General features: G+C 39.7%; 1 protein-coding gene across 1 annotated transcript in view; it reads left to right on the top strand.

The window, feature by feature from the left end:
* Positions 1-8,743, top strand: part of emc2 (ER membrane protein complex subunit 2) — a 48,826-nt gene extending 40,083 nt beyond the window's left edge. Inside the window, exons 10-11 of the mRNA XM_052144836.1 lie at positions 1,582-1,686; positions 8,162-8,743. Coding sequence (XP_052000796.1) covers positions 1,582-1,686; positions 8,162-8,248 — 192 coding nt within the window. The 3' untranslated portion in view covers positions 8,249-8,743. The remainder of the gene's footprint in view (positions 1-1,581; positions 1,687-8,161) is intronic.
* The last annotated feature ends 18,388 nt before the right edge of the window (positions 8,744-27,131 follow it).

The following is a 27,131-nucleotide window of genomic DNA, read 5'->3' as shown; positions in this document are numbered from 1 at the left end:
GAACTCGAGCGATGTCACTCCTCAACGACTTGAGGCTGTCTACACTGCCATCATTAAATTATTCCTCAAGAGAAAGTGTCCAATTACAAGATATTATTGCGATAAAGAGAGTACTGTCAGTTTTGACCAGTCATATGATCTCAACAAATGGTCTTTATGTGAGTGTACAATACTTTACAGTATGTTTTTCAAAAATACAATTCTACCATTGCTATTTCTTTAAAAAAAAAATCTGTTAGATTCACTTTTTTTTTTTTTTTTTAAACGCAAGAACACTATGCACGTATGCGCCCTCAAATCCGTACAGTCTGTGCAGTGTTTGTTGCTGTCCCAGACTGAAAGTCAACATGTGCAGATGCAAGTTGTCAACCCCAAATTACCAGCCAAAATGCCATGAACAATTTGCATATAGTTGTTACTCAAATCAGTAGTGCAATTTATTGCATCACTAAGTACTCAAGTTCTCATTGACATCCCTATGTAAACTGATTGCCACACACCAAAAAAACTACAACAAAAATGCAATGCTAGTGACTGATAATCATCCTTAACATGGCTGTATCTCATTACTGTATACTGTATCTCATTTAAACCAGCGTTTAGGAGCCTGACAAAAATTGTCATTTAAAAAAAATATATACAGGATATGCACACCAAAATCAAGAAGTCAAGAGTTCTGCTGAAGAAACAGAGATAAGGTTAATTAGTGCACAGTTAAACTTTTAGCATATCCATGGGGAAGAGCTTTCATGTGCTAGCGGATGGAGTAAAGACAAAGCATACTCTGCTGAGCGGGTCTAATGGCAATAACTATGGAAAGATGGAGGATTTGTGGTTGTGGAAGGGAGATCTTTGTGTGGCTGGAGAGCATGATTCACATTGTGCTACACCGTTCACACACCGCCTCCTTGACATTCCTAGCCCTGCCAGAACCACATATCTCTTATCCGAGAGACATCGGGCAGTGTTAAGTGACACCCAGGTTTTTTTTTTTTTTTCACTACACAGCCAGGCCCCAAACCCTCACAATTTCCACCCTTTAAAAAAAATACCCTCCATTGCCATCAGGGTTTAGACACCCATCTATTATGTGGGCTTTAAGTGGGGAGTGGATGGGCATTTATCTCTTGGACACTTTATTGACGCTTTCCAGGAATGGTGATACACTGAATTTTTTGTGTTTCCACTTAACCAGTGTTCAAATTGGGCTGGTACTCACCGGTGTGGAGTATTTCCATTCTGCTCCCAGAACTGGGAATTATTCTTGGGTACCGGCAGCTTTTACACTGCTGTCAGGCTCACAGGTTTTGATTATCAGCGTTGAAGTTTAATGCATATTGAACCTTATTCAGGCAAATAATTGTCCATTTCAGACACGAATGGGCCGCCTGACTGACATATTAAATCACCAAGCAGTCACGCTTGATTTTGTGTGACATCAAGGTGTGAACAATCGAGTGAATAGCACCAAAAGGGATAGTTCGGGATATATCTCTTTTACTTGCATCTATCAACCACAAACAATATTCATTAATATTTTACACACACTATTGTGTTCTCTCTTTTACTTATCTTCTGCAGTCTGCAAGTCACGTCGCTGCCAGCCCAAAAGTTAGTGCAAAGGTGAAGAAGGACAACGTGAAGTATGCCGCATGGGCTGCCTCTCAGATTAGCAGAGCCTATCAGGTGAGAGGAGTGCATGAGTGATTAATAATGCTGTCTGGCCATTTGGGTTCTCTGATGCCAGGCACAATCTTTTATACAGACAGTAGAGTACATCCACAGACTGGGAGAGTGTGCCATGCCTTCATGCTGCTTCTGTTCTGAATGCACGTGCCTGGGCAAAGCGGAGCTAATATGTTGACTTAAGCCCACAGGGCCTGGCATTGTGTTATGCAGCTGTTTTCTATGTCTGCATGTTAAAGCGCCACTATTCCTGTGAAGCATAACAGCTGGTGCAAAACGCAGGCCTCTAGAGTTAGTAAGGGGAAAATATGCAGTGCGTACACCACAGCTGCAAAGGAAGGGAATAACGATAGCAAAAGAGGAAAAAGTGGAGTGCAAATGGTATCACTAAAAAAAGTTTACACTGTTGCCATGGTACACTGAGCATAAATATAGATTTATTACAAATCTTAACTGCCATCAGGATGCATAACCTTGGAATGTTTCCTGTATGGTTGGAGGAATCTTGTCATGCTTTAGAATGGAGCCCCCTTTCATCTGACTTGTTGGTTGGTGTCTCGGTTCCTCTAGGGTACGTCACAAGACCACTGATTTAACTTTTTTTATTCAACACTGTGGTGTGCACTAGTCAGGTTTCCATTCAAGTTTTAATTTAGTTTATGCAAAAAATCTTATTGATCGGCAGTAGATGCTTTATGTCTGGGCGTTACGGTGTCAGTCACAAGACTGTTTTTATGCACATGTAGGAATTTATTCGGTCAATGTGTTTCCATCATAGTTTATGCGAATGTCTTAAAAATAAAATAATCCACCTCAAGCATTTTGGAAATTGTATTTTCATCTTTGTGCTTCTATCCAGCATTTTTGTCTTTGCAGTATCCCAGAAAAACCTACAAAACAGAAAGGCAGTTTTCTTTTAACAATTTTGTTTCCAGTTCCTTATTGTCATTTGTTTTCCAAAGTATGCAGTAATGGATGGAATTTTTAATTGCTCCATTTTCGGTGGAGAAAGATGGCATTCTAGTGTGGATGAGAGGCGTAAACATAGTGAAATCAATGCATATTAGCACGAAAATGCTGGACATCAGTTCTAATCGGTGTAACACACTAGAAGGATTCATACCATGAAACATACCATGCTTAAAGCACAATATGTATAGCCTTTGTTACAATTTAAAATTCCTTTTGGTCTCGTACACTGATGGTGTTTTAAAACTTGGCCATGCTGAGATTGCCTGCAATGACAACAAGCTCAGTCCGATAATGCTGTGACACACAACCCCAGACCGTGATGGACCCTCCACCTCCAAATCGATCCCGCTCCAGAGTATAGACCTCTGTGTAATGCTCATATCTTCGATGATAAACAAGAGTCCGACCATCACCCCTGGTGAGACAAAACCATGACAACGCAGGAAGAGCACTTTTATGCCAGTCCTGTCTGGTCCAGCGAAGGTGGGTTTCTGCCCATAGGTGACAATATTGCCATTTATGTCTGGTAAGGACCTGCCTTACAACAGGCCTAAAAGCCATCAGTCGAGCCTCTCTCAGCGTATTGCGGACAGTCTGAGCACTGTTGGAGGGATTAGGTGTTCATGGTGTAACTCGGGCAGTTGTTGTTGCCATTCTGTACCTCTCACGCAGGTGTGATATTCAGATGTACCGATCCTGTGCAGGTGTTGTTACACGTGGTCTATCTGTAGCGCTGTCTTAGGCTTCTCACAGTATGGACATGACAGTTTATTTCCCTGTCCTCATCTGCGTGAATGTGCCTTAGGCATGCTGCATCGAGGCATGAGGACTGCATCTGAATGTCACACCTGCGTGAACTTGGCATCTTTCTTTTGGTGTGTTTCAGAGTCAGTAGAAAGTTCTCTTTAGTGTCCTAAGTTTTTATACATGTGACCTTAATTGCCTACCGTCTGTAAGCTGTCCATTCCACAGGTGCATGTTCATTAATTGTTTATGGTTCATTGAACAAGCATGGAAAACATTGTTTAAACCCTTTACAATAAAGATCTGTAAAGTTATTTGGATTTTTACAAAATTGTCTTTACAGTGTCCTGAAAATGGGACGTTTATTTATGTTCCTTTCATTCTTTCTCTCTTTACACAACCATCCTCCGGATCAAGGGTGGATGCTTTTTCTGGATTCCTCCATCCTGTGATCTGTGTGCCTCCAGGAGAGACTTTACTCATGAGAACGTCATTGGTTATGAATGGCAGTCACTTTGACGCGGTGTCCAAACCAGGCGTCATAGACCATCAAAAGCATCTTGCGTCAAGATTTTTGACTGCTCCATTCCTATTTTTGTCGTTTGCACCCAGTGATAACTCAAAATAGATCCAAAAAGGGTCCACATGTTATTTGTAACATGAACTGTTATGATTGGTTTAATCATCCAACATTTTGCTTTCAGTGAGGACAGAAAAATTACTTGACACACGAAACATCCTAGTTAAGACGAGGTGACGCGTACAATGTTGTCTGTCAAAACAACAAGGATATCTGCTGTAGACACTTGTGCTTAGAATTTATTTTATATGGTACATAAATATGTTATGACACACAAGATGAGTCATAGACTTTGATAGTGGTTTTAAAAGAATACTGTAAGCTTAAACTGACATTCTGTAATAGAATCCTGTGCATTCTCTAATGACACAAATTAATAAAACCGTTAACATACGGCTGTTCAGATTAAGAAATTTGTTCTTAGCCTTGTTTACGGTATACTGTACCTGTTGCATTTTGTCATGCAGCAGGTTGGAAGATTTTAGTAACCTGTTGTATGCCTTGCTTTGATGAACTTCTAAGGTCTTTCAAAGAGAAGTTGAGTCACTCTTTAGCTGAGCAATTTTGATGAGGTATTTTAGAAGTTAACTGTGCCTCCTACGGTGTGGTTAGCATACCTTCGTTTGAACCTTAAAAGGTCATTTTCTGGCCACAGTAAAGTCCTCAGACGATTTTTAGAATTGAATTTGATGGTATATTCTCTACTCATCTCTGTCCTTTTCTCCCCTTAGTACTTTCCGTCTTTTGACTTTGAGCATAAATACATTAACTTCACCCTCCTGTCTCAATATAGAGCTAATAATTCAGCACTGATATCACTCTGCCTCAGCCGCAGTCAAGGCCTACGTCAGTCCACGTTTGATAATACTCATACAGACGGATGACTCACCCCACTGATGGATTATGGTGCAGCACAGGACTTTTGATGCGTAATGATGATGTCCTCACTCTCTGCAGATTGAGTATGCCAGTGACAGAAATTAAATCTATTCCCTGGATTTAAATTGAAGTTTATTTTTTTGTACATTTTATGAGGGCATATAAATATAAAACGTTTACCAATCTTACCCATAAAATTAAATCAACATCAACTCATATTTTATGCAACAATATGTAGAACTAGGCCTTGAGTATAATATTAAGAAATGTATCAAATGTTATACATAAACAACAAATGTATTACTGGGGCATTTTTTTGCCCTAGCATTTAGAATTTTGGGGGCGTTTTTGTAACTTTTGATGACATTTTGCCTGAAGCCCCCCCATAATTATGCATGGGCTATTACCAGGGCCTGAAATTTGGCATGGGATTGCGGGTATAGCGCACAATTTTAATAATTCCCGCAAGTTCCATGTTCATAGCGTGGGAAATTCCCCACACACTTTTATTTACTTTACAGTGCAGCTGCAAATTATTAAACCAATAGATACAGATGAATAAATCAAATTAATAAACATGTATTTATATCAAATTGTAACTCCAGAAGATGCGCTAGTAAATCCACTCCATCTCTCCCCCATCACGTGCAGCTGTCATTTGAGCGCTTGTTGAGTTTTGTGTGAGCGCGTGCAGTGAGGGAGCTCCTTGTCGATAGTTACTGAAATTAAGATGTTACATATGTATAAACGTTTCTAAACCTGTTAATTTGACATCCAAATGGCATTATACTGCTCTCCGTTAGCGAGTGATGTGATGAAACCATCGCTCCTGTTAATAATGAACAAAGCTGTTAACATTGCAAGTGTGACATTGGAGCGATCTAAAGTTTTGACGCCTTTCATATCTTGGTGTTCCATCATTAGTCATAATGCAGCACATTTGATAAAGGCAGAAAGAGCAAAAATGATTTGTGTACAAGCTGCATGGTGAAGCGAGATGCTTAAACACCTGTTACATCTCTTATCTCCATCTCTCCATCCAGAAGAAATTAACAGGGGCTCTGTGCAAAAATGCCCCCTAAATTCTAAATATGTGGGCAAAAAGTGCCCCCGCACAGAGTTCCTGTTTTATTAATAACCTCTGATAGCCCAGGTTCCATCTGACCTATACAGTCAGTTACTGAGAAAATGTCATTTTTTTTTATCTCCCCACATGAGATTTAGGTGATTTTGTTGTAAAATTTCGGATTTTTTAGTGTTACGAGTTTTATTCCCCCTAAAGTGTGAATCCCACCCCATATGAGCACGTGTGTAAGGGGGGAATTCCCCCTCATTTTCATAAATGAATTTCATACATGATTCATTGTAATTATCCTGCCAAATGTTTTTCATGACTAATGCAGACGTTAACGATGGAACAATTGGCATTGAGTCAATGTGTGTACATGCTGAGAAATGCATCAAATGCATGGAACATTGAGTAGTCCTTTGCTCCATTTACAGATGCCCCTATTTATAGAACTTTTGCATTCTTTTATAAATCGGACGTGATGGAATCAATCATTTGGAATGAACCACACTGCTCAGTTGCACAATAATGTGGGGATTTTGCAAGAATGCTGGGAACGGCAGCCTGGCACTTGGACTACGTATCAGCTCTGTTAAACTTGCGAGAGTTTTCCGGTAAGAAAACAACATTTGTCTCTCAGTATTTGTACATTTCCAGAGGGACACGTGAATTATTTGCAAGTACACAGATATGCAGTTCCAAGTCCACAAATGTCACTGCCATGCTCTCTCAGCCATGCTTGGTGTACCTCTCCCCATTTATGCAGTGAGTTAACTTGGATAACTTGCCAATCCACCTTCCTGCCACAAGCACACCCACCAGGGTTGCCGGTAAATGTGTTTTCTTTTGTTGTTTTTTACAGTTAAAAGCTCACGATGTCAGACAAAGTCAGACACGAGCAGATAAGCCCAATTTTTATAATGACAGTGAATTATCGATTGAGAAAATGAGACAAGTGTACAGTGCGAAACCATCCCAATGAAGACAGCACTGTGCTGCTGCGGAGGTTTAACTTACTGCCAACCATACTGCCAAAGGAACCTAAAAGTGTCAAAATAGGCTTGTGTAGACACGTTCTTGAGGAGAACGTCACAAGGCTTATGCGTATCTCAGGTTATAGAGAAATGCTTGACGCATTTTACTTGAATTCGGCAATTGAAAGCTGTGCCATAAAATGTTTTAAAAAATTGTCATTGTGTAATATGCTAACAATTTGTATTTTATTAATATGCTAACAGTTTGCTATTTGGTAGCCTTGCCCTCTGGTTTTTTGTTTTTTTCAATGGTGTGGAAAAGCAACAAATGAATTAACGTTTCGTGTCCGTGTGACCTAATTGTGTTAATATTGTATCGCATAGTCCATCATTGTACACAAAAAAAATAACGCTTAAATGAGATGACTGGATTTTTTCCCATTTGTCTCGCAAACTGTATCATTCCTGGCTGGTCTGGGAATGGCTAATAACACATTTTTGCAGAAACTCTGGCACCCACCGTTTCTTACGTTGGAGATGTTTCCTCTAAAACATTTTGCACAACTGCTGCTGATGCTGCCACAATGAGCTTTTGTAGCTCATCTCTAAAGTTGCTGTGGTGATCTGCATATATTACAGACTTCTGACTAGGGAGGGGAGATGGAGAGTGCAATCTTTAACAGATAATGGATCAGTTTGTGTCAATGGCTGGAGGGACTGATGGAGAAGTGTGTTTTGGCTGATATGGTCAATTTGTCCAGTTTGAGTGAGGCAGAGGGAGTGCTCAGGGTGTCTAAGCTTATGAGTCACACCGGATGTGGCAAGAATGGGTGAGTAAATATGCTTGGCCATGGGGACTTTAGGCTAATGGTCCTTCGTGAGTGAGTGTGTACGTTTGTGACTCATTAGGATGTAGTAACTCCCTTCAATCCACTTACTCTCATGGGGTGATCAAGGAGAGAGGAGACACGCAATGGCATCTCAATTACTAGTGCAGGATAGGCCATGGGTCAGAGATCTGGAATTAAACCCATATAAGTCCTTCACAATCTCAGAAATAGGCAGAAGTTTTTTTTTTTTTTATGAATGCAGGTCCTGCAATGCTGGAACATATACACAAATACACAAAGTCTTTTAGCATTTGCATGTTATTGAGTCTGATGCACCACAATGTTTGTGTTAAAACGTAATGCGGACAAAAACATTGTAATTGGAATTATGTCCTTTCATCAACCCCTTTCTTTCTCTTTCTCTTAGATGGCTGGCCGTGGGAAGAAAGAGAACAAATGTTCAGTGAAGGCAGTTGAAGAAATGTTAGAGTCCATGCAGATCACCATGTCCTAAACCTCAGTTCTGTCCCCCCTTCCCCAATCTCTGTCACCACAACACCATGGCAGCTCTCCCTGCTCATGACAGTACACCACCACCCACAGACCAGACCACCCAACCACCCCACTATAAACTCTCTGTATCAGTATAATCGTATTTGTATTGTTCAAGGTCTTTGGATGGGCTTCATACACCCCCAGCGATTCTACACATTTTCTCGATTTAACCTCCAGCACTCCTTTTATTAATTTATTATGAGAATATCGTTGGGTTTTTGGGAGGAAATAAATGTGTCTGAGATGGAATTGTGCATACAAGGAACATCAATGTTTTGTAATGTTTTTAGTTCTGCCAGTTCTTGTTGTTTGTAAGGGACTTCAAGATGAGTGAAGTATGAGTGAAATTTAAAGTAGAATGGCCTAGACTAAAACTATGCTAACTGTATGTGCAACAAAACAACATGACTGATCTGTCACTTGACAAAATAAAGGACTGCAGGATTTATTTGACCAACCATACCAACGCTTTGTGTCTTCGTTTATAAAAAGTGCTTAGTTTTGGGTTGATTGGGGGAATCAAATATGACTGGCATGGAAGTGGGCGTACAAGGTAAACTTAATGTTTCATTATGTTTTTAGTTCTCAGTTCTTCTAACAGTTCTTGTAGTTTAATCCATTACTGTTTTCTGTGTTGTGAAAGCTGTATATGTAGCAAAATCAATGCGCTTTAAAAAGAAAACATATAAGTGTGGATGTAGCCTCTGATTGATGATTATTAATATTAATAATAATAATTCTTTATATTTATATATTACTTTTCTAGTCACTCGAAGCGCTTTACATAGTGTTGGGGGAATTCCCTCAACCACCACCAGTGTGCAGTATTCACCTGGCAGCATCCACGATGGCAGCCATAGTGCATTAGTATGCCCACAACACACAAGCCATTGCGGAGAGGACAGTTTTGTAGCCTATTCATATTTACATAAGGATTCAGACACCATTTTTTTAAAAAATTTTTATGTTGCAGCCTTTTGCTAAAATGCTATAAAAAGATAAAACTGGGGGTTCTGGGTAGCTCAGTGAGTATTGACACTGATTACCAACCCTGGAGTTTCGAGTTCGAATCCAGGGTCTCTCATTGGGGTGCGTGGTAAGTTGTGCGTGGATCACGGAGAATAGTATGTGCCTCCACATGCTGCGAGTCTCACGCACAGCGAGCCACGTGCTAAGATGTGCGGATTGACTGTGTCTGAAGCAGAGGCAACTGAGACTTGTCCTCTGCCACCTGGATTGAGATGAGTAATCGCGCCACGACAAGGACCTAGTAAGTAGTAGGAATTGGGCATGCCAAATTGGGGAGAAAAGGGGATCAAATAAAAAAACTGATATCACATAGACATAAGTATTCAGACCCTTAACTCAGTACTTGGTTGAAGCACCTTTGGCAGCGATTACAGCCTCAAGTTTTTTGGGGTATGATGCGACAAGCTTTGCACATCTGGATTTGGGGATTTTATCCCATTCTCTGAAGGTCCTCTCAAGCTCCGTCAGGTTGGATGGGGACCGTTGGTGGACAGCCATTTGCAGGTCTCTCCTGTGATGATCGATTGTGTTCAAGTCCGTGCTCTGGTTGGGCCACTCAAAGACATTCACAGAGTTGTCCCTAAGGCACTCTTGCATTGCCTTGGCTGTGTGCTTGGGGTAATTGTCCTGTTGGAAGGTGAACTTTCAGCACAGTCTGAGACCCTGAGCACTCTGGACCAGGTTTTTATTATGGATACAGGGCACTAGTCTAAATGAATGACTACAGAGCTATTGGCTCCTAAACAAACATTTAGGAGTCAAATGGCTATTTTAGTTGCCACATCGCATAACACCGCTAATAGCCCATTATTCGGGTGATTAATATACACTGATCAACCACAAAATTAAAACCACCATCCTAATATTGTGTTGGTTCCCCTTGTGCCACCAAAACGGCACAAACCCGCATCTCAGAATCGCATTCTGAGATGCTATTCTTCTCACTACAATTGTACAGAGTGATCCTCTGAGTTACCATAGACTTTGTTATTTCGAACCAATCTGGCCATTCTCTGTTGACCTCTCTCATCAACAAGGCGTTTCGGACCGCAGAACTGCCCCTCACTGCATGCCCATTGTTGGTGCCAGATTGGCTGGTTTGAGTATTTCTGTAACTAATCTCCTGGGATTTTCATGCACAACAGTCTCTAGAATTTCCTCAGAAAAGTGTCAAAAAGAAAACAAAAAACATCCAGTGAACTAAAGTTCTGTGGACGGAAATATCTTGGTCTTTCTTTTCTGTGATTAGATGGTCAAGACACAAAGTCTACAAGAGTGCAAATTTAATTAAATCCCAGATGCAGTTTATTGTGCTACTCCAATTCCAATCAATAATAACCACAAAAAAAAAAGATTTGGTACATCACATGGGACTTTTAATTATAAACAAACCCAAATTCCACAAGGGACAACTATTTTGAAATGTCTGCACTCCCAGTTGTGAACTCACTTATGGCTGATTTGCTGAGAAAGTGACTTGAATTCAAACTGCTATCCTGAGTTCTTGTCAGCTCTAGTCAGATGACTTATTATAAAGGCTCAGTACAAAAGAGTAATTTGTTCACGTAATTTCCTCCAGACATGACACTTGGAATTGAGGCCAAACAGTTCAATCTTCATTTCATCAGACCAGAGAATCTTGTTTCTTACTGTTTGAGAGTTCTTAAGGTGCTTTTTTTATGTGTCTTGCACTGAAGGGAGGCTTCTGTCCGGCCACCCTGCAATAAGGCTCAGATCTGTGGAGTGTTGCCGTGATGGTTGCCTTTCTGAAAGTTTCTCCCATCTCCACACATGATCTCTGGAGCTCAACCAGAGTGACCATTAGGTTCTTGGTCATCTCTCTTACAAAGGCCCTTCTCCCCCGATTGCTCCGTTACGCCAGGCAGCCAGCTGTAGGAAGTGTCCTGGTTGTTACAAACTTCATTTTAAAATGTATTGAGGCCACTGTGCTCTTGGGAATCTTCAATGCAGCCAATTTGTTTTATATAGCCTTCCCCAGATCTGTGGCTCGACACAATCCTGTCTCTGAGGTCTGCAGGCACTTCCTTTGACCTCATGGCTTGGTTTTTGCTCTGATATGCATTTTTAGCTGTGAGACCTTATGTGTGCCTTTCCAAATCATGCCCAATCAATTGAATTTGCCAGAGATGAACTCCAATCAAAGTATAGACATGTCTCAAAGATGATCCTGTGAAATGGGATGCACCCGAGCTAGATTTCAAGTGTCTTAGCAAAGGGTCTGAATACATATGTCAATGTGATATCTTTTTTTTTTTTTTTTTTTTTATAAAATCTGGGATTTACTTTGTCATTATGGGTATGGAGTGTACATTGAAAAAAATAAAGCATTTTAACATAAGGCTGCATCACAACAACAAAAAAAAAGGGGGGGGGGGTCTGAATACTTTCTGAATGCAGTGTGTGCGAGTGTGTGTGTGTATATTAGGGATTATTAGGAAGCTATAATGGATAGAAGCCAATGGGCAAATCTGTCCAGGACAATGGGGTTACACCCCTGCTCTTTATGAGATGTTCCTTGAGATATTTAATGGCCACAGAGAGTCAGGACCTCTGTTTAACATCTCATTTCAATGTGCCTTTTTACAGTGTAGCATCACTGTCACTAAATTGGGGCATTAGAACCCACACAGACCGCAGGGTGAGTTTCCCTGTGTTGGTCTCACTTATATCTCTTCCATCAGCAACCTTCGTTTTCCACAGTAGGTCTCACAGCCAGGTACTAGCCAAGCTCAACCCTGCTTTGCTTTCTTTAGGGATCAGCTTTGATTAGCTTTTAATAAGGAACTGCCACGTCCACACTAATATTAATAATCTGTTTGAAACCTTTTTTCATTTTCCTAAATTCGTCGTTTTCCAAAGTGTTTTCCAAAGTTTTATTTATGGTGGAGGAAAACGCCCTGTGGATGAGAGGTGTAAACATGGCAAAAATAATTCATTTTCAAATGAAAACATATTGTGGATGTGGTGATGGTGATATTTAAAGAAGAATGCAGATGTGGCTTCGACTCAAGTGCAACTAAAATGACATCATATCTGATCCCTCCAGCTAAAACCAGTCTTAGCTGGTCTTGGCTGTTTTAAGATGGACCTAGCTGGTTTAAAATAGTCATCAAGCCTGGAACAAGCTAGTCTCCCAGCCCGATCAGCTAAAAAGTGCCAAAAATCACTCTAAAACCAGCCAACTGATTAGCTTGACCAGGCTGGGTGACCAGCTAAGACTTGCAAACCAGCTTAGGCTGGATGAAGCTGCTTTTTCGAGCAGGAATAGGATTAAATTTTTTGACCAACCATCCTAACTCTTTGGTGTCTTCATTTATCAATGATCTGTTCCATGCAAAGACGTCCAAGGATAATTTCTTGCTTTCCATTTTCTAATGTTTTGGATAGTAATTTTCAAATCGCCCACATGCTCTTGCTGTCTGGAAGATCATCTCCTCACCGCATAGCCATATAGCTAATGAGAACAGCGGTTAAGAGCCCACCGCTCTAACTTGCTATGCATATCAGACCACCCTTGCACCCACTGAGCATGTCAGTATGATACTAGCAATAAAGAGGATAATAATCACTATTACTATGGTCATATAATGTGCCCTCAGAAAGTTAAAGACGTGATAGAGCCCTGGCTTCATGCTTCCCCACAAGTGACTCCAGGGATCTGCAGAAACGTTTAGGAGGAACAAAAATTCCCATTTAAAAGAAGGCCTAGCAGCAGGCAGTCTCTCAATCTGTCAATTTAACTGGGACTTGTGCCCCTCAATTACAGAAACACCATCAGGACACCAGAAATTAAAACGAAGGCACTTTCAATGCATAAATCCAGATTACGTTTCTGAAGTGGGAAAGATTTAGCGATGTTGTGAAACGAAGGTCTGATTTGCTAACGGTCATGTCGCTTTGAGACTAAATGAGCGTATTTCCTCACTCACCCATGCAGGGTCGGCTGCTACTTCCATTTATTTTGTTTATTAAGTCGTGGCATTTGTCTCATAATTTCACCTGCAGGCTGGTTGAAAAGTTGAGCGTTGACTTTATTGCCTGTACCCCCTCCCCCCATGTATTGACTCTGACAATTGATGTTTAGAGCTTGGAAGCCTAAAGTGGGAGCAGTGAAAGTAATTTACTCATCAGTTTTAATACTTTGGTCAGAGGATGTGTGTGTTTAATTTTGCATTCCACACGAGCAGAACTGACGAAAGCCCAGGTACCACGAAGGGAGACTGACAGAGCAGTTATTTTTACAGCAACCTCTGCATTGAAGTGTAGCTTTACGAGGATCCATCAAGGATGGTTCATTTGAGAAAGAATATAATTTACATGTGGATACCCAGGCAGCTAGGGATGGAAGTAAATGCCCTGTCTTGTAAAGGTCATTTAAAGGCTTGTAAGTGGTCTGTAAAAGAACATGTCAGTCACTTTGATGTGTGAATGATGTGCACGACCCTGAAAACCAAGCTTCAACTTGACGCAACATTGCCCTCTGTAGTCAGGAGGGTGTTTTTTTGGTATCCCCTAGTCTTTCCAGTTTCAGGACTGTTATATTTGTTCTTAAAAATGTCAACTTTTTAGAAAAAGAGGAAGTGGAACATTAATCCATCTCACATTCCCTCAACTCCCTTGTTTGAAATGAACAGAATTTGCCAAGGCACGTAGATGCACCTTGAGACATGCTAATTTAACATTCAAAATTTTTACATGTAGCCACTAATGGAATTTACGGGAATGTGTGTACAACATTGTCATTCATCATCAACATGCATACAGTAGAAATGACAACATCTGATTTAGTAGCCTTGCAATCACAGCTTTAATTTCTGTGGTGAGGCATATAAAGATGGAAAATCAGTTGAACCAGGCTAATATCTATGCCAAAAACATCAGACAGCTGGAGTATTTAAAGGCTATGCCATCTAGGTTGAAGACAAGGAGACTTGTCTGCTGTGCATTACACACTTAAGCTCCTGTGGACCCACCCCAGGTGATGAAACGGTGAAGGTATTAATCATCTGTAATACACTCAGCACATTAGAAGGCAAATGGAGATTAATCTTCACATGTAGAAAGTGACTGTGCTATTTTACGAACAGTGACAAAATGATCACTGGGAGTATAAAAAGGTGAGGGAAGAGGGAGTCTCCCCATGATTCCCCAGAGATTTCACAGGGTGGCTGGTACTGTATGATAATTGAAATGGAGCTCCCCCCTAGCACATCTGACTTTTTCCTCTCTGGTTTAGGGAAGATGCAGGGAGGACTGAGGATGAATGAGATGCGATAATCCTGCCTAGTCATATCATGGTGCATTATGCAGAGGAAAAACAATGTTTAGCCTTAAATGGGGTGTGTCTTCAAATTAAATTTCTGGCCATAGGATCAAGGATGCAGCAACCGGGACACCATCTGTGTGCGTGCATATTTTATGTACACAAGTAATGATGCTCCCCATTCAAAGAGAACTTTTAAAGGGATAGTTCATCCAAAATTAAGATTATTTCATTGTTTCCTCACTCCGTGTTGTTCCAAACCATGGTTTGAAATTTTGGACGCTCAGGGCAAAAAATACCATTAAAAATTACCCTCTGAATTCAAAATGTTGGGGTATTTAATGCCCTAGTCTGTTTTTTATTTGTAACAGAATAGAGATCTTGATATTTTATTATGGCCTGAAATATAAACTGTTGTTGATCCGGGTTCAATGCAAATTAAGCTTGTTGAGTGCCACAATTTTTTTTATTTCAACCCAGAATATTCTTTAAATCTTAGGGTAAGAGGTGATAAATTCTCAACCTTGAAAATTTGTATTAGCGAATCGATTAAATTGAATTCTTTGGCATAAGTGGATGAGCCACTGTTTATGTTTGTTTTAAATGATTGGAAACATTTTTGAAGAACAGACTGAAATTCAAATCATTAATCACTGATAACCTTCCTTCAGTGAGCTGTTAACTGCTGTTCATTGTTTTGTTGAACTTGAACATGATTCATTAATCATTCATACCAGTTTTGCGAACTGGATCAGCTGAATTGGACATCTTTAATTCTCTCATGAATGTGACACAGAAAATTAGAGCAGATGTGATGATGATTTCAGTGATGATTTCGGTCAGAAGACTTGGAATATACACTGAACCAAAACATTATTATTATGCCTAATTTTCTGTTGTTCCTCCGCATGCCGCCTGAGCCGCCAAAGTATGGACTCTACAAGACCCCTGAAGGTGTCCTGTGGTATCTGGCATTAGCAGCAGATCCTTCAAATCCTGTAAGTTGCGAGGTGGAGTCAGCGTGAATCGGACATGTTGGTCCAGCACATCCCACAGATGCTCAATTGGACTGAGATCTGGGGAATTTGGAGGCCAGGGCAACACCTTGAACTCTTCATCATGTTCCTCAAACCATTCCCGAACAATGTGTGCAGTATGGCAGGGTGTATTATCCTGCTGAAAGAGGCAACTGCCATCATGGAATACTATTGCCATGAAGGGGTGTTCCTGGTCTGCAACAATGTTTAGGTAGCTGGCACGTGTCAAACTGACGTCCACATGAATTGTCGAACCCAGGATTTCCTAGCAGAACATTGTCTGGAGCATCACACTCCCTCCACCAACATGGCATCTTCCCACAGTGCATACTGGTGCCATCACTTCCCCAGGTAAATGTCGCACACATACGCTGCTGTCCACATGATGTAAAAGAAAACGTGACTCATCGGACCAGGTGACCTATTTCCACTGCTTCAAGGTCCAGGTCCGATTCTTGCATGTCCATTGTGGCCGCTTTCAATAGTGGACAGGGGTCATCATGGGCACTCTGACTGGTCTGCGGCTACACAGCCCCATATGCAGCGGGGTCCGATGCACTGTGTGTTGTGACACATTCCTGCCATAACCATCATTACAATTTTCTTGTGCCACAGTAGACCTTCTGTCGGTTCGGACCAGACGGGATAGCATTCGTTGCCCTCGTGCAACGATGAGCCTTGGGCGCCCAACACCCTGTTTTATGGTGCTTTGTTGTTACTTGAGAGCTTGACTGCCGCAGTCTTCATTTACTCAGTTATATGAAAGAAGAGGATATTCACCTAAAAATGTAGCTTTTATGTTCCATGGACGTTATAAGGAGGTGAGTAAATCATTTTTGTTGAACTATTTCTTTCTGCAAAATTAATTAGGAGGATGCAAAGAATGCTCTCAGTCCTAGATAAAACCACATGTAATGCAATATTCAACACCAAAAAACAATCAGACGTGGCTGGCAGAAATGCATCAAATGGGCGTACTCTTGAAAAACAGCAGCCTTGGGTGAACCATTTGGGAGGATGCTAGAACACGCCACTGAGAAATGTTCAACTTGATATGTACATTAAATAAATCTGAAAAGTTTGGAGAAATCTCAGATCGCGGTTTTTCCTGTCTTATTTTCATGTGCAATTTTTTCCCCCTGTACCTAGGCAAAGTGTTTATCCCTTTGTCTTTTTTCTGGCTATGTGGAGGCTTTTCCACTACAAAAAAAGCAAATAAATAAGGAAAATTTTCTCAGACCACAGCAGTTCCTGTGGCCTTCTGTCCCTCTCTCTTTCCCTCTGGTTGGAATGAGTCCACTAGGTTCTTTGATATTCAACATGGAAACTCTATATACAGACAGCAAGACTTCAGCATCCATCAAAATACTTTTGAGCTTTTATAAAGCTGTGAATCAAAGCATATTTCCGATTGAAAATGTGTTGATGACAAAATCAGTGCCATTAAGGTCCATACATGAGATTGCGTACAGGCAAATATTATTGCAGCTTACGGCTTAAGTTCCACATGCTCCTAACTTATAAAACCATATGCTTTGATATCTGGGCAATTTCTTAATGCATAGAAACCTACATCGACTCACTTAACATCCCTGATATCTGTCTTTTGGATGCTTTAAGTAAAATGCACTGTTTCCGGGAACAATGAGTTTTTGTAAGTAATGATCCTCCAAGTACAGTGCTAGCCATGAAAAACAGCCCAAAGGTTGTTTTTAACAGAAGGTTGTTCTATGAATTTACCCTTCATTTACTGAACTGTCCAAGCATTTGTGCAATACCAGACAATATTGACTACTGGGTAAAAGAGTTATTTTCAGACATTATTAATTTAGAATGGCTATCGCAAGAGGCAATTTTACGCTCTGGTAAAGACAGACAGATGTGCATTGCTTTTCAAATGCCAGCGTAATATAAATATACCATCCCATTTTTCAAAATGCAAGTCTCTCGACACCATTTTGGTCAAAGGCTATTTGCTTAAGTCATTTTAGTCTTTCTGGAGGATATGGCGCATTGCTACATCAAGTTTAAATGATACATTTTTTAAATAAATGTATCAGTGTGTACTGGTGAAGCAAGTGTTGGGCCTCATATACTCAGATACGAGACAAAGCAGGCCTACATACAGTCATAAAGCCTGACTGAGGCCTACATCCAGCCTGATAACAACTGCACCAAAATCAAACAAAGGGAGTCCAAAACGTTCTACAGTTCCCATGAAGCCTTGCTCACTTGCTCAAGGATTGAACTCTCAACTCCTATCGTATGAGGTGCATGGGAGAACACATCCCTCAACCATGACGTCATCGGGAGTATAAAAACCTCTGAGATCTTTCGGTGTATGCTTCCAGCGTCAGTATGTGCTGCATCTAGATGCAGCTCTGCTGCTCCCAGGTGTAGCCCTGTTGCCCAAGGAAGTAACGTACATACATGAAACTTTGGCCATACGATCTCCATCTCGCTGGACGATTTGAGATTTCTCCGTGTTCCACCGAGCATGCTAATAGATCTGAAGGAGACGGCAGAGCAATCTGCATCTTCACCCCGCCGAGAATCAGCTGCCGTACCACCTGCCAACAGAGTGAGGAAACGGCCTCCCGTCATCACCCGAGCTTTGAGGAACCAAGTTGGAGTGAAGCGACGGACGAACACACATTTTCACGCTATTCATGTAAGTGTTATACGTGTGGGCAGACATGGATTATTATAGTGTGTTATTCTTGTGTATCAAGATTATTGCTTTTACAGTTTATGGACCACCGAGTCCACCCATTGCTGCTATTAATACTCAAGGTATTACTGTAATGCACTGTTACAACAAATTAGATTTGCTGTGTTGTTGTCCAACCATGTTGGATTCTTTGTGTATATCCACCATCATGGGGGAGACCGGCACACTGAGTTTATCCATTAAAGAACCAAAGGCCGCAGCTGATGGATTACGAGCCGTTTACCGCTTTTCAGTGAAACTACCGGTTGCTTTCTCTCCCATGATCGTGAAAACTGGCTTCGATGCCGACGCTCTGTTCTCTCTCTCTCTGGTATTAACCGCATACAAACGCGACCCCTCACAAACATACCCACACACACATTTGGCACATAGATATCTTGCCGATAATTCTCAGCTTTGTCCCCAAGTTATCATACAAGCGAAGACATGCTAAACGGGCAGACGCCATTAACAAGTCTTTCTCTGCCCACATTCTCTGGCCGGAAATCTTGCGTGAAGTACTCTCCACGAGAGCCACACACACAGCCCCAGACAATGTATTATAGGCTTATTTGTTACAAGTTACTGTTTAGTTTGTAGTTGAAAGTCGGAAGTTTATTGACTGCATTGTAGTGATAATTAATTTATATTACTGAATCAATAAACTTTGTTATACTTTAAAGAGAAGTGTTTTGGCGTTGCATGCACTCGTGTCAAGGGCTGGCAGGGGATGTCAGTGCTCGGATTCAAGCCTTCATTGTTTTCCTTTTGAACGTCGATGCTCTCCAGATGTTGACTGTCCTAAGAGAACAATCCTATAGTGAGACTGCTATACTGTCTGGTTATTAGTCCCTGATTCGAGGGTGGTGCCCCGGCAATATTAATCCTTATTAATATACTGTTGATTTTGATTATTTGAATTATCTTTGATAATATTTAATATTCTATTGAATTTGATAATAGATGGCTATATTTGATGTTTGTTGATTTTAAGGATTAAAAATCTGATTCTAATCAAAAAGCTGATTCTAATCAATGTTCTATTGATTTTAATAATAATTATCTTTGATAATTATTAATTATTGCTAATAAGCAAACCTGCTCCTGAGCGAAGCACCCAATACAAGGCTATTCAAAGTTTAGCATTTCATTGTGAGAAAACATTCAGAGTGGGAAACAGCATTTTGATAAAATTTGCAGAGATTAACAGAGCCAATGCTAATCTTAATGTTTATATTCATGAAGAATGCATTAGCCCAAAGTTGAATGCTTTCCCCTCTTAACCGACAACTGGCAAATTATACACAGTGGTTTTGCCTTAAAAATAATTCATATAGTTATGTGTTGGAAATAAAAATTCTACGATGTGTTTGGTTTTTGAGTTTAGTTAGGGCCAGATTAATCAAAGCAAATTTTACCACAGACATATGAGAACAAATCAAAGTGCTTTGCAATATTTACATTTGACAAGTAACATGTGGTTTAATCCACCACCTTGTGTATGAAGTCAAACTCGTATTTTCTGCCAGATATGTCCGTTTTTATGACAGAGTTGTACCTCAAAAGTTGTAAATTAAACAGGATCTATTAGTTTGTACCATACTTTAGAAGCAAGTTTCTCACTTTCAGATAGATATGTACTCATGAACAGATTTTTGAACAGCTTGTTTTTTGCATATCTGCGCTATAGCAGCAAGTCCAAAAGTCTGTCACAGCACATGGCATGTGTCATAGTATGGGAGGGGAACAGAAAGGCACACTCCCAAATTCAAATCCCAATTTTCAGACAGTTATTCTGTCACGCCTGGTCCTTTGAGACTGTAAAGTGCCATAGTCTAGACAATCGTTTGGGTTCAAATGGAAGTGTCTTATCCCAGTAGAGGCCTTCCCCCAAAAAAGAGCCACTTACTGAGCTACTGCGATGAATGCAGTGGGGGAATATGGGGTCAATTTAGAATCAAGTTTAGAATAAAAGTTTCATTAACTAAAAAAAGTTAGTGAAAGCATATATGAATGGAGGGTAGATGCCAAAAATATGTATAAAAGGCTGAGTGGGGATATATGTGCACTGTACTGCACTGTTTAATATATTTTTGTGAATTGCTAAAAATACACCATTCCGAAAGAAATCCATTTGGAAATAGCCCCAGAAAACACAGGTTGTGATAAGATGTGATCAAGAACATTTAGAAAATTCAACCCATTGAACACCAGCGAACCTATATAGAATAAGCGGCTATAGAAAATGGATGGATGAATGGATGGAGCCCACCAAAAATAATGTACTTATAAATCTTGAAAAAAAATCTTATTGTATCTACCCCAAGGTTCACTTGGTGCCAAACAAATGTTTGTGAACAAGTCACGCTCACCTGAGGTGGTAAACATGACAGAAGTATGCTGCTTGATCACTTTTCATTACCATGACAAAATTTGTGTAAGTACTATAAAAAAAGACGTAAACTCATTCACGTCTTGTTGTAACCTAAACCTAACCTGACAGTCATGACGTCATGTAAATAAAATATATATATATATATATATATATATGACAGCTACCTCAACAGTTAAAAGTAGCTAAACCAGACTGATCTCACTATGAATTCGGCGACAGTAGGTTTAAAGTTTTCAGCTAAAATCGGTCTGTGCTTAGTGAATTTTGAACCACTGCCCCCAGTGGCCGAGGCAGGAAATGTTTGAACATATGGGCATGCGTGAGCTCCAGATTCTGGGTGAAGTGCCAGAGTGACACCAAAGGTGAGTTGTTTTTTACAGTATGTGATGTAATACAGTGAAAAGGAATCCATATTTTACCATACACCCTAACCCTAAATTTAACTTTCAGTGGAGTAAAAATGTTATGTAAACCTCTGAATCACAGCAATCATTGATTAGGTGAATGTGATTATTTCCTGGTTTCCACTTGGGACCAGAACCCATGGCTGACACAACACGCTATTAGTAGCGCTAAATGATTATGTAATGTAAAACACATTTGAATTGATGCAAACATTTCTGATGGGAAATACCCCTTGTCAGTAACTCTGTAGGTAGGGGGTCGATGTCAGGGTACTGGAACATTCGGTAGCAACATGTCGAGTTCATGTGATCATTTTGGTATAATTCACACACTGAAAATAATCGACAATCAAGAAAAAGATATTCATAGTATGTTGACTTTGACAGAAAATTAATATCATAAATGGAAGAGAAATAGAAAGGGGCCACTTCTATTTTCCCCGATGCCCTTGTAGTTTTGTGAATATCGTTCAGGTTAAGGCACGTTGAGTTAATACAAGATGTTCGTGTAGAGTTTCGCACTAACTTCTTCACAAGCATTTCACTCTGCCCCTCATTTCTTCTTTCAAAACAATAATGTCTTTCAGCTCAAGAACAAAGGAGTCTTAGACGTGTGCCAGGCCGAATCATAATGGCAGCTATTGAAGGTGGGAGGAATTTCACGACATTTCCCTCCTTTGATGCGGACACTTCCTCTGCTTGGTTTGGATATCTTGTGAAAAACAGCAAGCCAATCTCTCTCTGTGTGTTGCACACATTCATGCCTTCACACATCTAGCTGTGACACTGCAGTATAAATTTGCTCTGTAAATCAATGGATCTCAATGCCTTTGAAGTGATGGCTACCAATATAATTTGCATGATTATCAGCTTTACAGTTTTTGCCGGTCATGCAACTTTGTGTGCACCCAACAGTACTATTTGTAAAACTAGGTGCATCAAGCAAATCTTCCACTAAATATGTACTTTTAGAACAAATAGAACCTATGAAAAATATCTTTAAAACTATGTAAACATTTAGATACTTGCAATTTGACCTTGAACTTAATAAACATAACATTTAGTATAAAGTGCTACCATTTATACTTACCAACCTCAAAATCCAATACCAAAATTTTTCATAAAATTTCAAACTGTTCACACAAAACTGGCAGGCACTAACCAATAAGGTTCCGTACTGTTAAAAGTCTTCCGGGGGTCAGGGTGCACCAACCCATGGAGAAAAAAAAAGATCAGATTTACAAACATTCTAAATCATAAACATCTCAAAGACATCTTATGAATGTCTTATTGACATTGGAAATATACATATTGACTTACTTCTTTTAGACACATTGCAGATGAGCAAACAACATTAAAAATACATCTTCCAGATGTATACTCATTGAACACTTCATTAGTAACACTATACCAATTCTGGGTAGGCTTTAACTTTGCTCTCAAATCAGCCTCAATTCTTCGTGGCATGGATTGCAAAAAATATTGGAAACATTCCTTTGAGATTCTGGTCCATGTTAACATGATTGATTCATGCAATTTTTGCAGATTTGTCAGCTTCACATTCTTGCTATGAATCTCCCACTCTACCACATCCCAAAAGGTATTCTATTGGATTCAGATCCGGTGACTGAGAAGGCCACTGAAGAACAGTGAACTCATTGCCATGTTCCATGTTCATGAAACCAGTTTGAGATGACTTTTGCTTTGTGACACGTCTTCTGCTGTTGTAGCCCATCCACCTCAAGGTTCAACATGTTGTGCATTCCGAGATGCTATTCTGCTCACTACAATAGTGCAGAGTAGTAATCAGTGTTACCTCAGCCTTCCTATCAACTCGAACCAGTCTAGCCATTCTCCGATGACCTCTCTCATCAACAAGTCATTTCTGGCCGCAGAACTGCCGCTCACTGGATTTGTTTTGGCACCATTCTGAGAAAACTCTAGAGACTGTTGTGTGTGAAAATCCACGATCAGCAGTTACAGAACTTCTCAAACCAGCTGGTCTGGCACCAACAATCATGCCACGGTCTAAATCACCAAGATCAAAATTTTACCCATTCTGATGGTTGATATGAACACTAACTGAATCTCCTGACCTGTATCTGCATGATTTTATGCATTGCTGCTACATGATTGGTGGATTAGATACACATAAATAGGTAGGTGGACAGGTTCCTAATAAAGTGCTCAGTGAGTGGAAACACATCAAACAGACATCTACCTGATAGCACACATACATCAACCAGAATTAATGTATTTTTTTCTCTCCACTAACTAAACATTTATTGAGGTTTAATTCCTTTGGCTTGCTCACTGGAGGCTTAAATACAGAGACATTAAGGCTTGATTTTCAATAAAGTTTTCCCCCAGCTGTTCACTGGGGACTTTAAGAGATAACAGTATTATTTCCTGTAAAAAAGCTTTGAAACAATGTGTATTGTGAAAAAAACTATACAAGTATACATATTTGTCAGGGTTTTGCCAGGAAAGACAGACAAGATCAGGATAAGGGAACAGGACGAACTGGCACTGGAGAGAGAGAATAAATCTTACATCGAATCTGTACTTTGGTTTTTTATCTGCTGTTGGTATGGCAATTTAAATTTTAAACATTGGAACACACTGAATGGTATTGTCATTCAATGTGGTAAGATCATAGGTTTTAAGCAGACTGAATTATCAAATATTTTTTAACATTTTGTTATACAGAAAGCCAGGGCCATTCTTGGAGATCCCAAGCCCCCACTGTTTCATGAATTCGTAGTGCTTTCTTCTGGTATTCGTTATAGTATGCCTAGACTTACAAGGTAGTTGGTATAGGAATTCCTTTATCCCCACTGCTGTAAGGCTTTTAAACTTGTAAGATGTTTTTATGTTGTATTTTGATGTTAGTGTCATTTTATGTAATGACTGTTTTAATGAATTTGTATTTTATGTTAAAAAAAATTATGTTGCACCAAAAATTGCCCCTTGGGCTTATAATAAAGCTTGACTTGACCCGGGCTCGCAACGCATTGGTGTTCGCGAGAGACAGACAAAATATTTGTCGGGATCCGGACACTCATGCTCCATGTTCTGTTCTTGACGTGAGTGCATTGCGTTTATGTCATCTTGGTGGCATGCACTCACATCAAGAACAGAACATGTTGCATGAGTGTCCGGATGCCGACATAGACCGAAACAAACAGGGAAGTCAGGATCGAGACAACATGCTTCAGACATGAAACAAGACGCACTGAAGAGCGCAGGGCAGGGAAATAAAAACCAAAGACGAGCAGTACACAAGAAGACAGACAACGAAAAACAAGACAGACATAGGATGATGTCACGGTCCTCTCACTCTGTCAGTCTGGGTTTTGTGTGACATGACTGTGACACATAATGTTGAGGGTGCATTTGAGAATAGTTTTGTTTCAAACAGATGACATCAGTTTTTATCTTTCCCTATTTTTGTGTTTTAATATTGCTAATATAATAGTGAAACTTAATTATGTGGTTCACTGACTATATTGTAATATCCTGGTTGAGTAACCTTATTAAACACCTTCTAAATGTAGTGGCTTAATTTCATTAAGTGCCAATATTTTCCTTTCATTCCCCTGCACTGAACCCAACAACAGCAATATTTATGACATCCACATGTACTGAAAAGGTTTGTGGACATGCATGCTTTGATTTACCAGTAGGCTTAGTTTCCCTCATGCAAGACATTCAGATGCTCCACAGAAATAGAGTTAATTGGCCACTACTAATTTAAAAAATGATAATTGGGAAACATGGAAGGCTTCAAAACCCTCAAAGTTTTGATCTAAATGTCCCCAGCACCCGCTCTCCATCATGTCTTTGTTTGATTTTGCTCACTAAGATGGACTCTCATACACATCTGTAAGGCATTCAGTAATCAGAGTGACAGCTGAACCGCATTGAATTCTGCATGAATAGTGTATTGTCGACTCGTGTTGACAAACATGCTCTTTCAGCACGAGCAAGGTCAGAGATTGAGCCGTTAGATGTGGCCTGTTATGATATCTCAGATCTACCACACAATCTCATCCTTGTCTTGTAATCCCATCTAAACAAATGTTCCTTTGCCAGTTATGAAGCGTATTTTTGAAATGCATCCCAGTAGATGTTTCTCCCCTCACTATTCTTATTCCAAAGAGCATATCTGGAATGCGTTAAAGGTTGTACATTTCTTCCTCTTGTTGTCACCATTCTCTTTCTCTGATAAAAATGGGGAAAGAAATATATGTCCATATGATTCGGTCAACATTACTTTGTGTTACTTCCTCTTGTATTCTGTCCCTTTCTCATAATTGCATTAGATAAAATAAGTGTCATATGCAAACTACAGCAACAATGCTAGACATTTAGTCAGAACTAATTTTAATTTTCAAAGCCATTTTTGCTATTATTTTCAACCAACTATTCCCAAGGTTATTTTTAGTGGATGATTGAAGTCAGTTCCCCTAAAGAACACAGTTTTCTCCAAGCAGAGTAACCACAGGTGTAGTTCAGCACATTAACAATGGACATGTTCTATTTGTCTTAAATTTGACTTATTATTATATAATGAATTTATTAATTATTTAACATGATCACTTAGGTATTATAACTTTACACACACTACGGCTGGAACCAAAAAGGTAGGCAGCTGACTTGCTCCTTGCTGCTCAATCAGTTAATGGCTTAACAGTGTTTTTGAATGAATTGTACTCTTAAATGTGCTGTAAACTATTTTGCCATTCTGGAATTTCCATGAGCTGAGCAGTTGAATTAGCCACACCCTCTTTTTCTAAAACACAGCAAATCAATAATACCGTAGAGACCGACACCTGAGTTGAAGACCATCATCACACAGTTGTCAAACAAAACAGTAGCAAGATAGCGCCCTCAACTGACAACTGTTCTGAACAACATGGCATAAAAAATGTTATTAAGCCTCAATTTATCGCTGCAACTACAACACCATGAGAACGTGCAAAAAATGATTGATAGGCAGAAAGCGTCAGAGACCGTGGCCTGCGAAAACATGTTGTTTACAGAATCTAGAGCTGTCACAGAAACCGCTTAAAATGTTGTTTCTCAGGACACTTTCATTATAAAGCCAGTTATTTAATTAAAGCCAGTGGCGGTTCTAGCTTCTACTCTGCGAACTCTAAGTGTAATCGAGCTTGAAATCATGATTGTTCCTGTAGACCGCAATTGCATGGTGTACACTGAAAAGGAGTTACAATATGGTCTGTTCTCACCTAAAACCGATTAGATTACTTCAGAAGACATAAATTAAACCACTTATGGACTACTTTATGCTGCCTTTATGTGCTTATTAGTGCTTCAAAGCTTTGGACCCTGTTGACTTGTGTTGTACAGAGCAGAGATATTCTTCGAATATTTTTGTTTGTGATCACCAGAAGAAAGTCATACACATTTGGAATGGCATATGAGGGTCAGTAAATTATGAGAGTATACATTTTTTGGGTAAACTATCTCTAACTTTGAGGATTTAAATTATTTAATGACCACCGGTGGGAAAAGCAACGGTAAAGAAAATGACAAAATGTTGAGGTGTAATGCTTGTATATTATGATTTATGTAAAAGTGTATAAGAAAATGTATTCCAAATACTTAGTAGATATTTTCTAGAAAAAATTATTTCCTCTTTCCCATTTTACTGCTTAAAATTTGGGAATTGGAAAAAGCAGGGTCTTCAAAAGTTTCCACTTCCCAGTATTAAGCATTTCTTAATTTTTGCTTTTGACTAAAAGACATTATAATCTTTCTTCAAAGGTATAATGTAAGCTTATGCTTGTTTGGATCATAATTAAGTGTCAAGAAATGGACAATTTCCAAAAAAGTGTCCCAGTTTTTATTTTAAGAAAATTGAAATAAAAAAAAAATGATCAAATACATTTTAGTTACAAAATTATTTTTGTTTAGTTTCAGTTTCTTTCAATAATTTTATTTTTTATTTTAGTTAACG

This window comes from Xyrauchen texanus, chromosome 15 (assembly GCF_025860055.1).
Source record: "Xyrauchen texanus isolate HMW12.3.18 chromosome 15, RBS_HiC_50CHRs, whole genome shotgun sequence".
NCBI classification, from domain to species: Eukaryota; Metazoa; Chordata; class Actinopteri; order Cypriniformes; family Catostomidae; genus Xyrauchen; species Xyrauchen texanus.
This window is presented reverse-complemented; position numbering and strand designations above follow the sequence as displayed.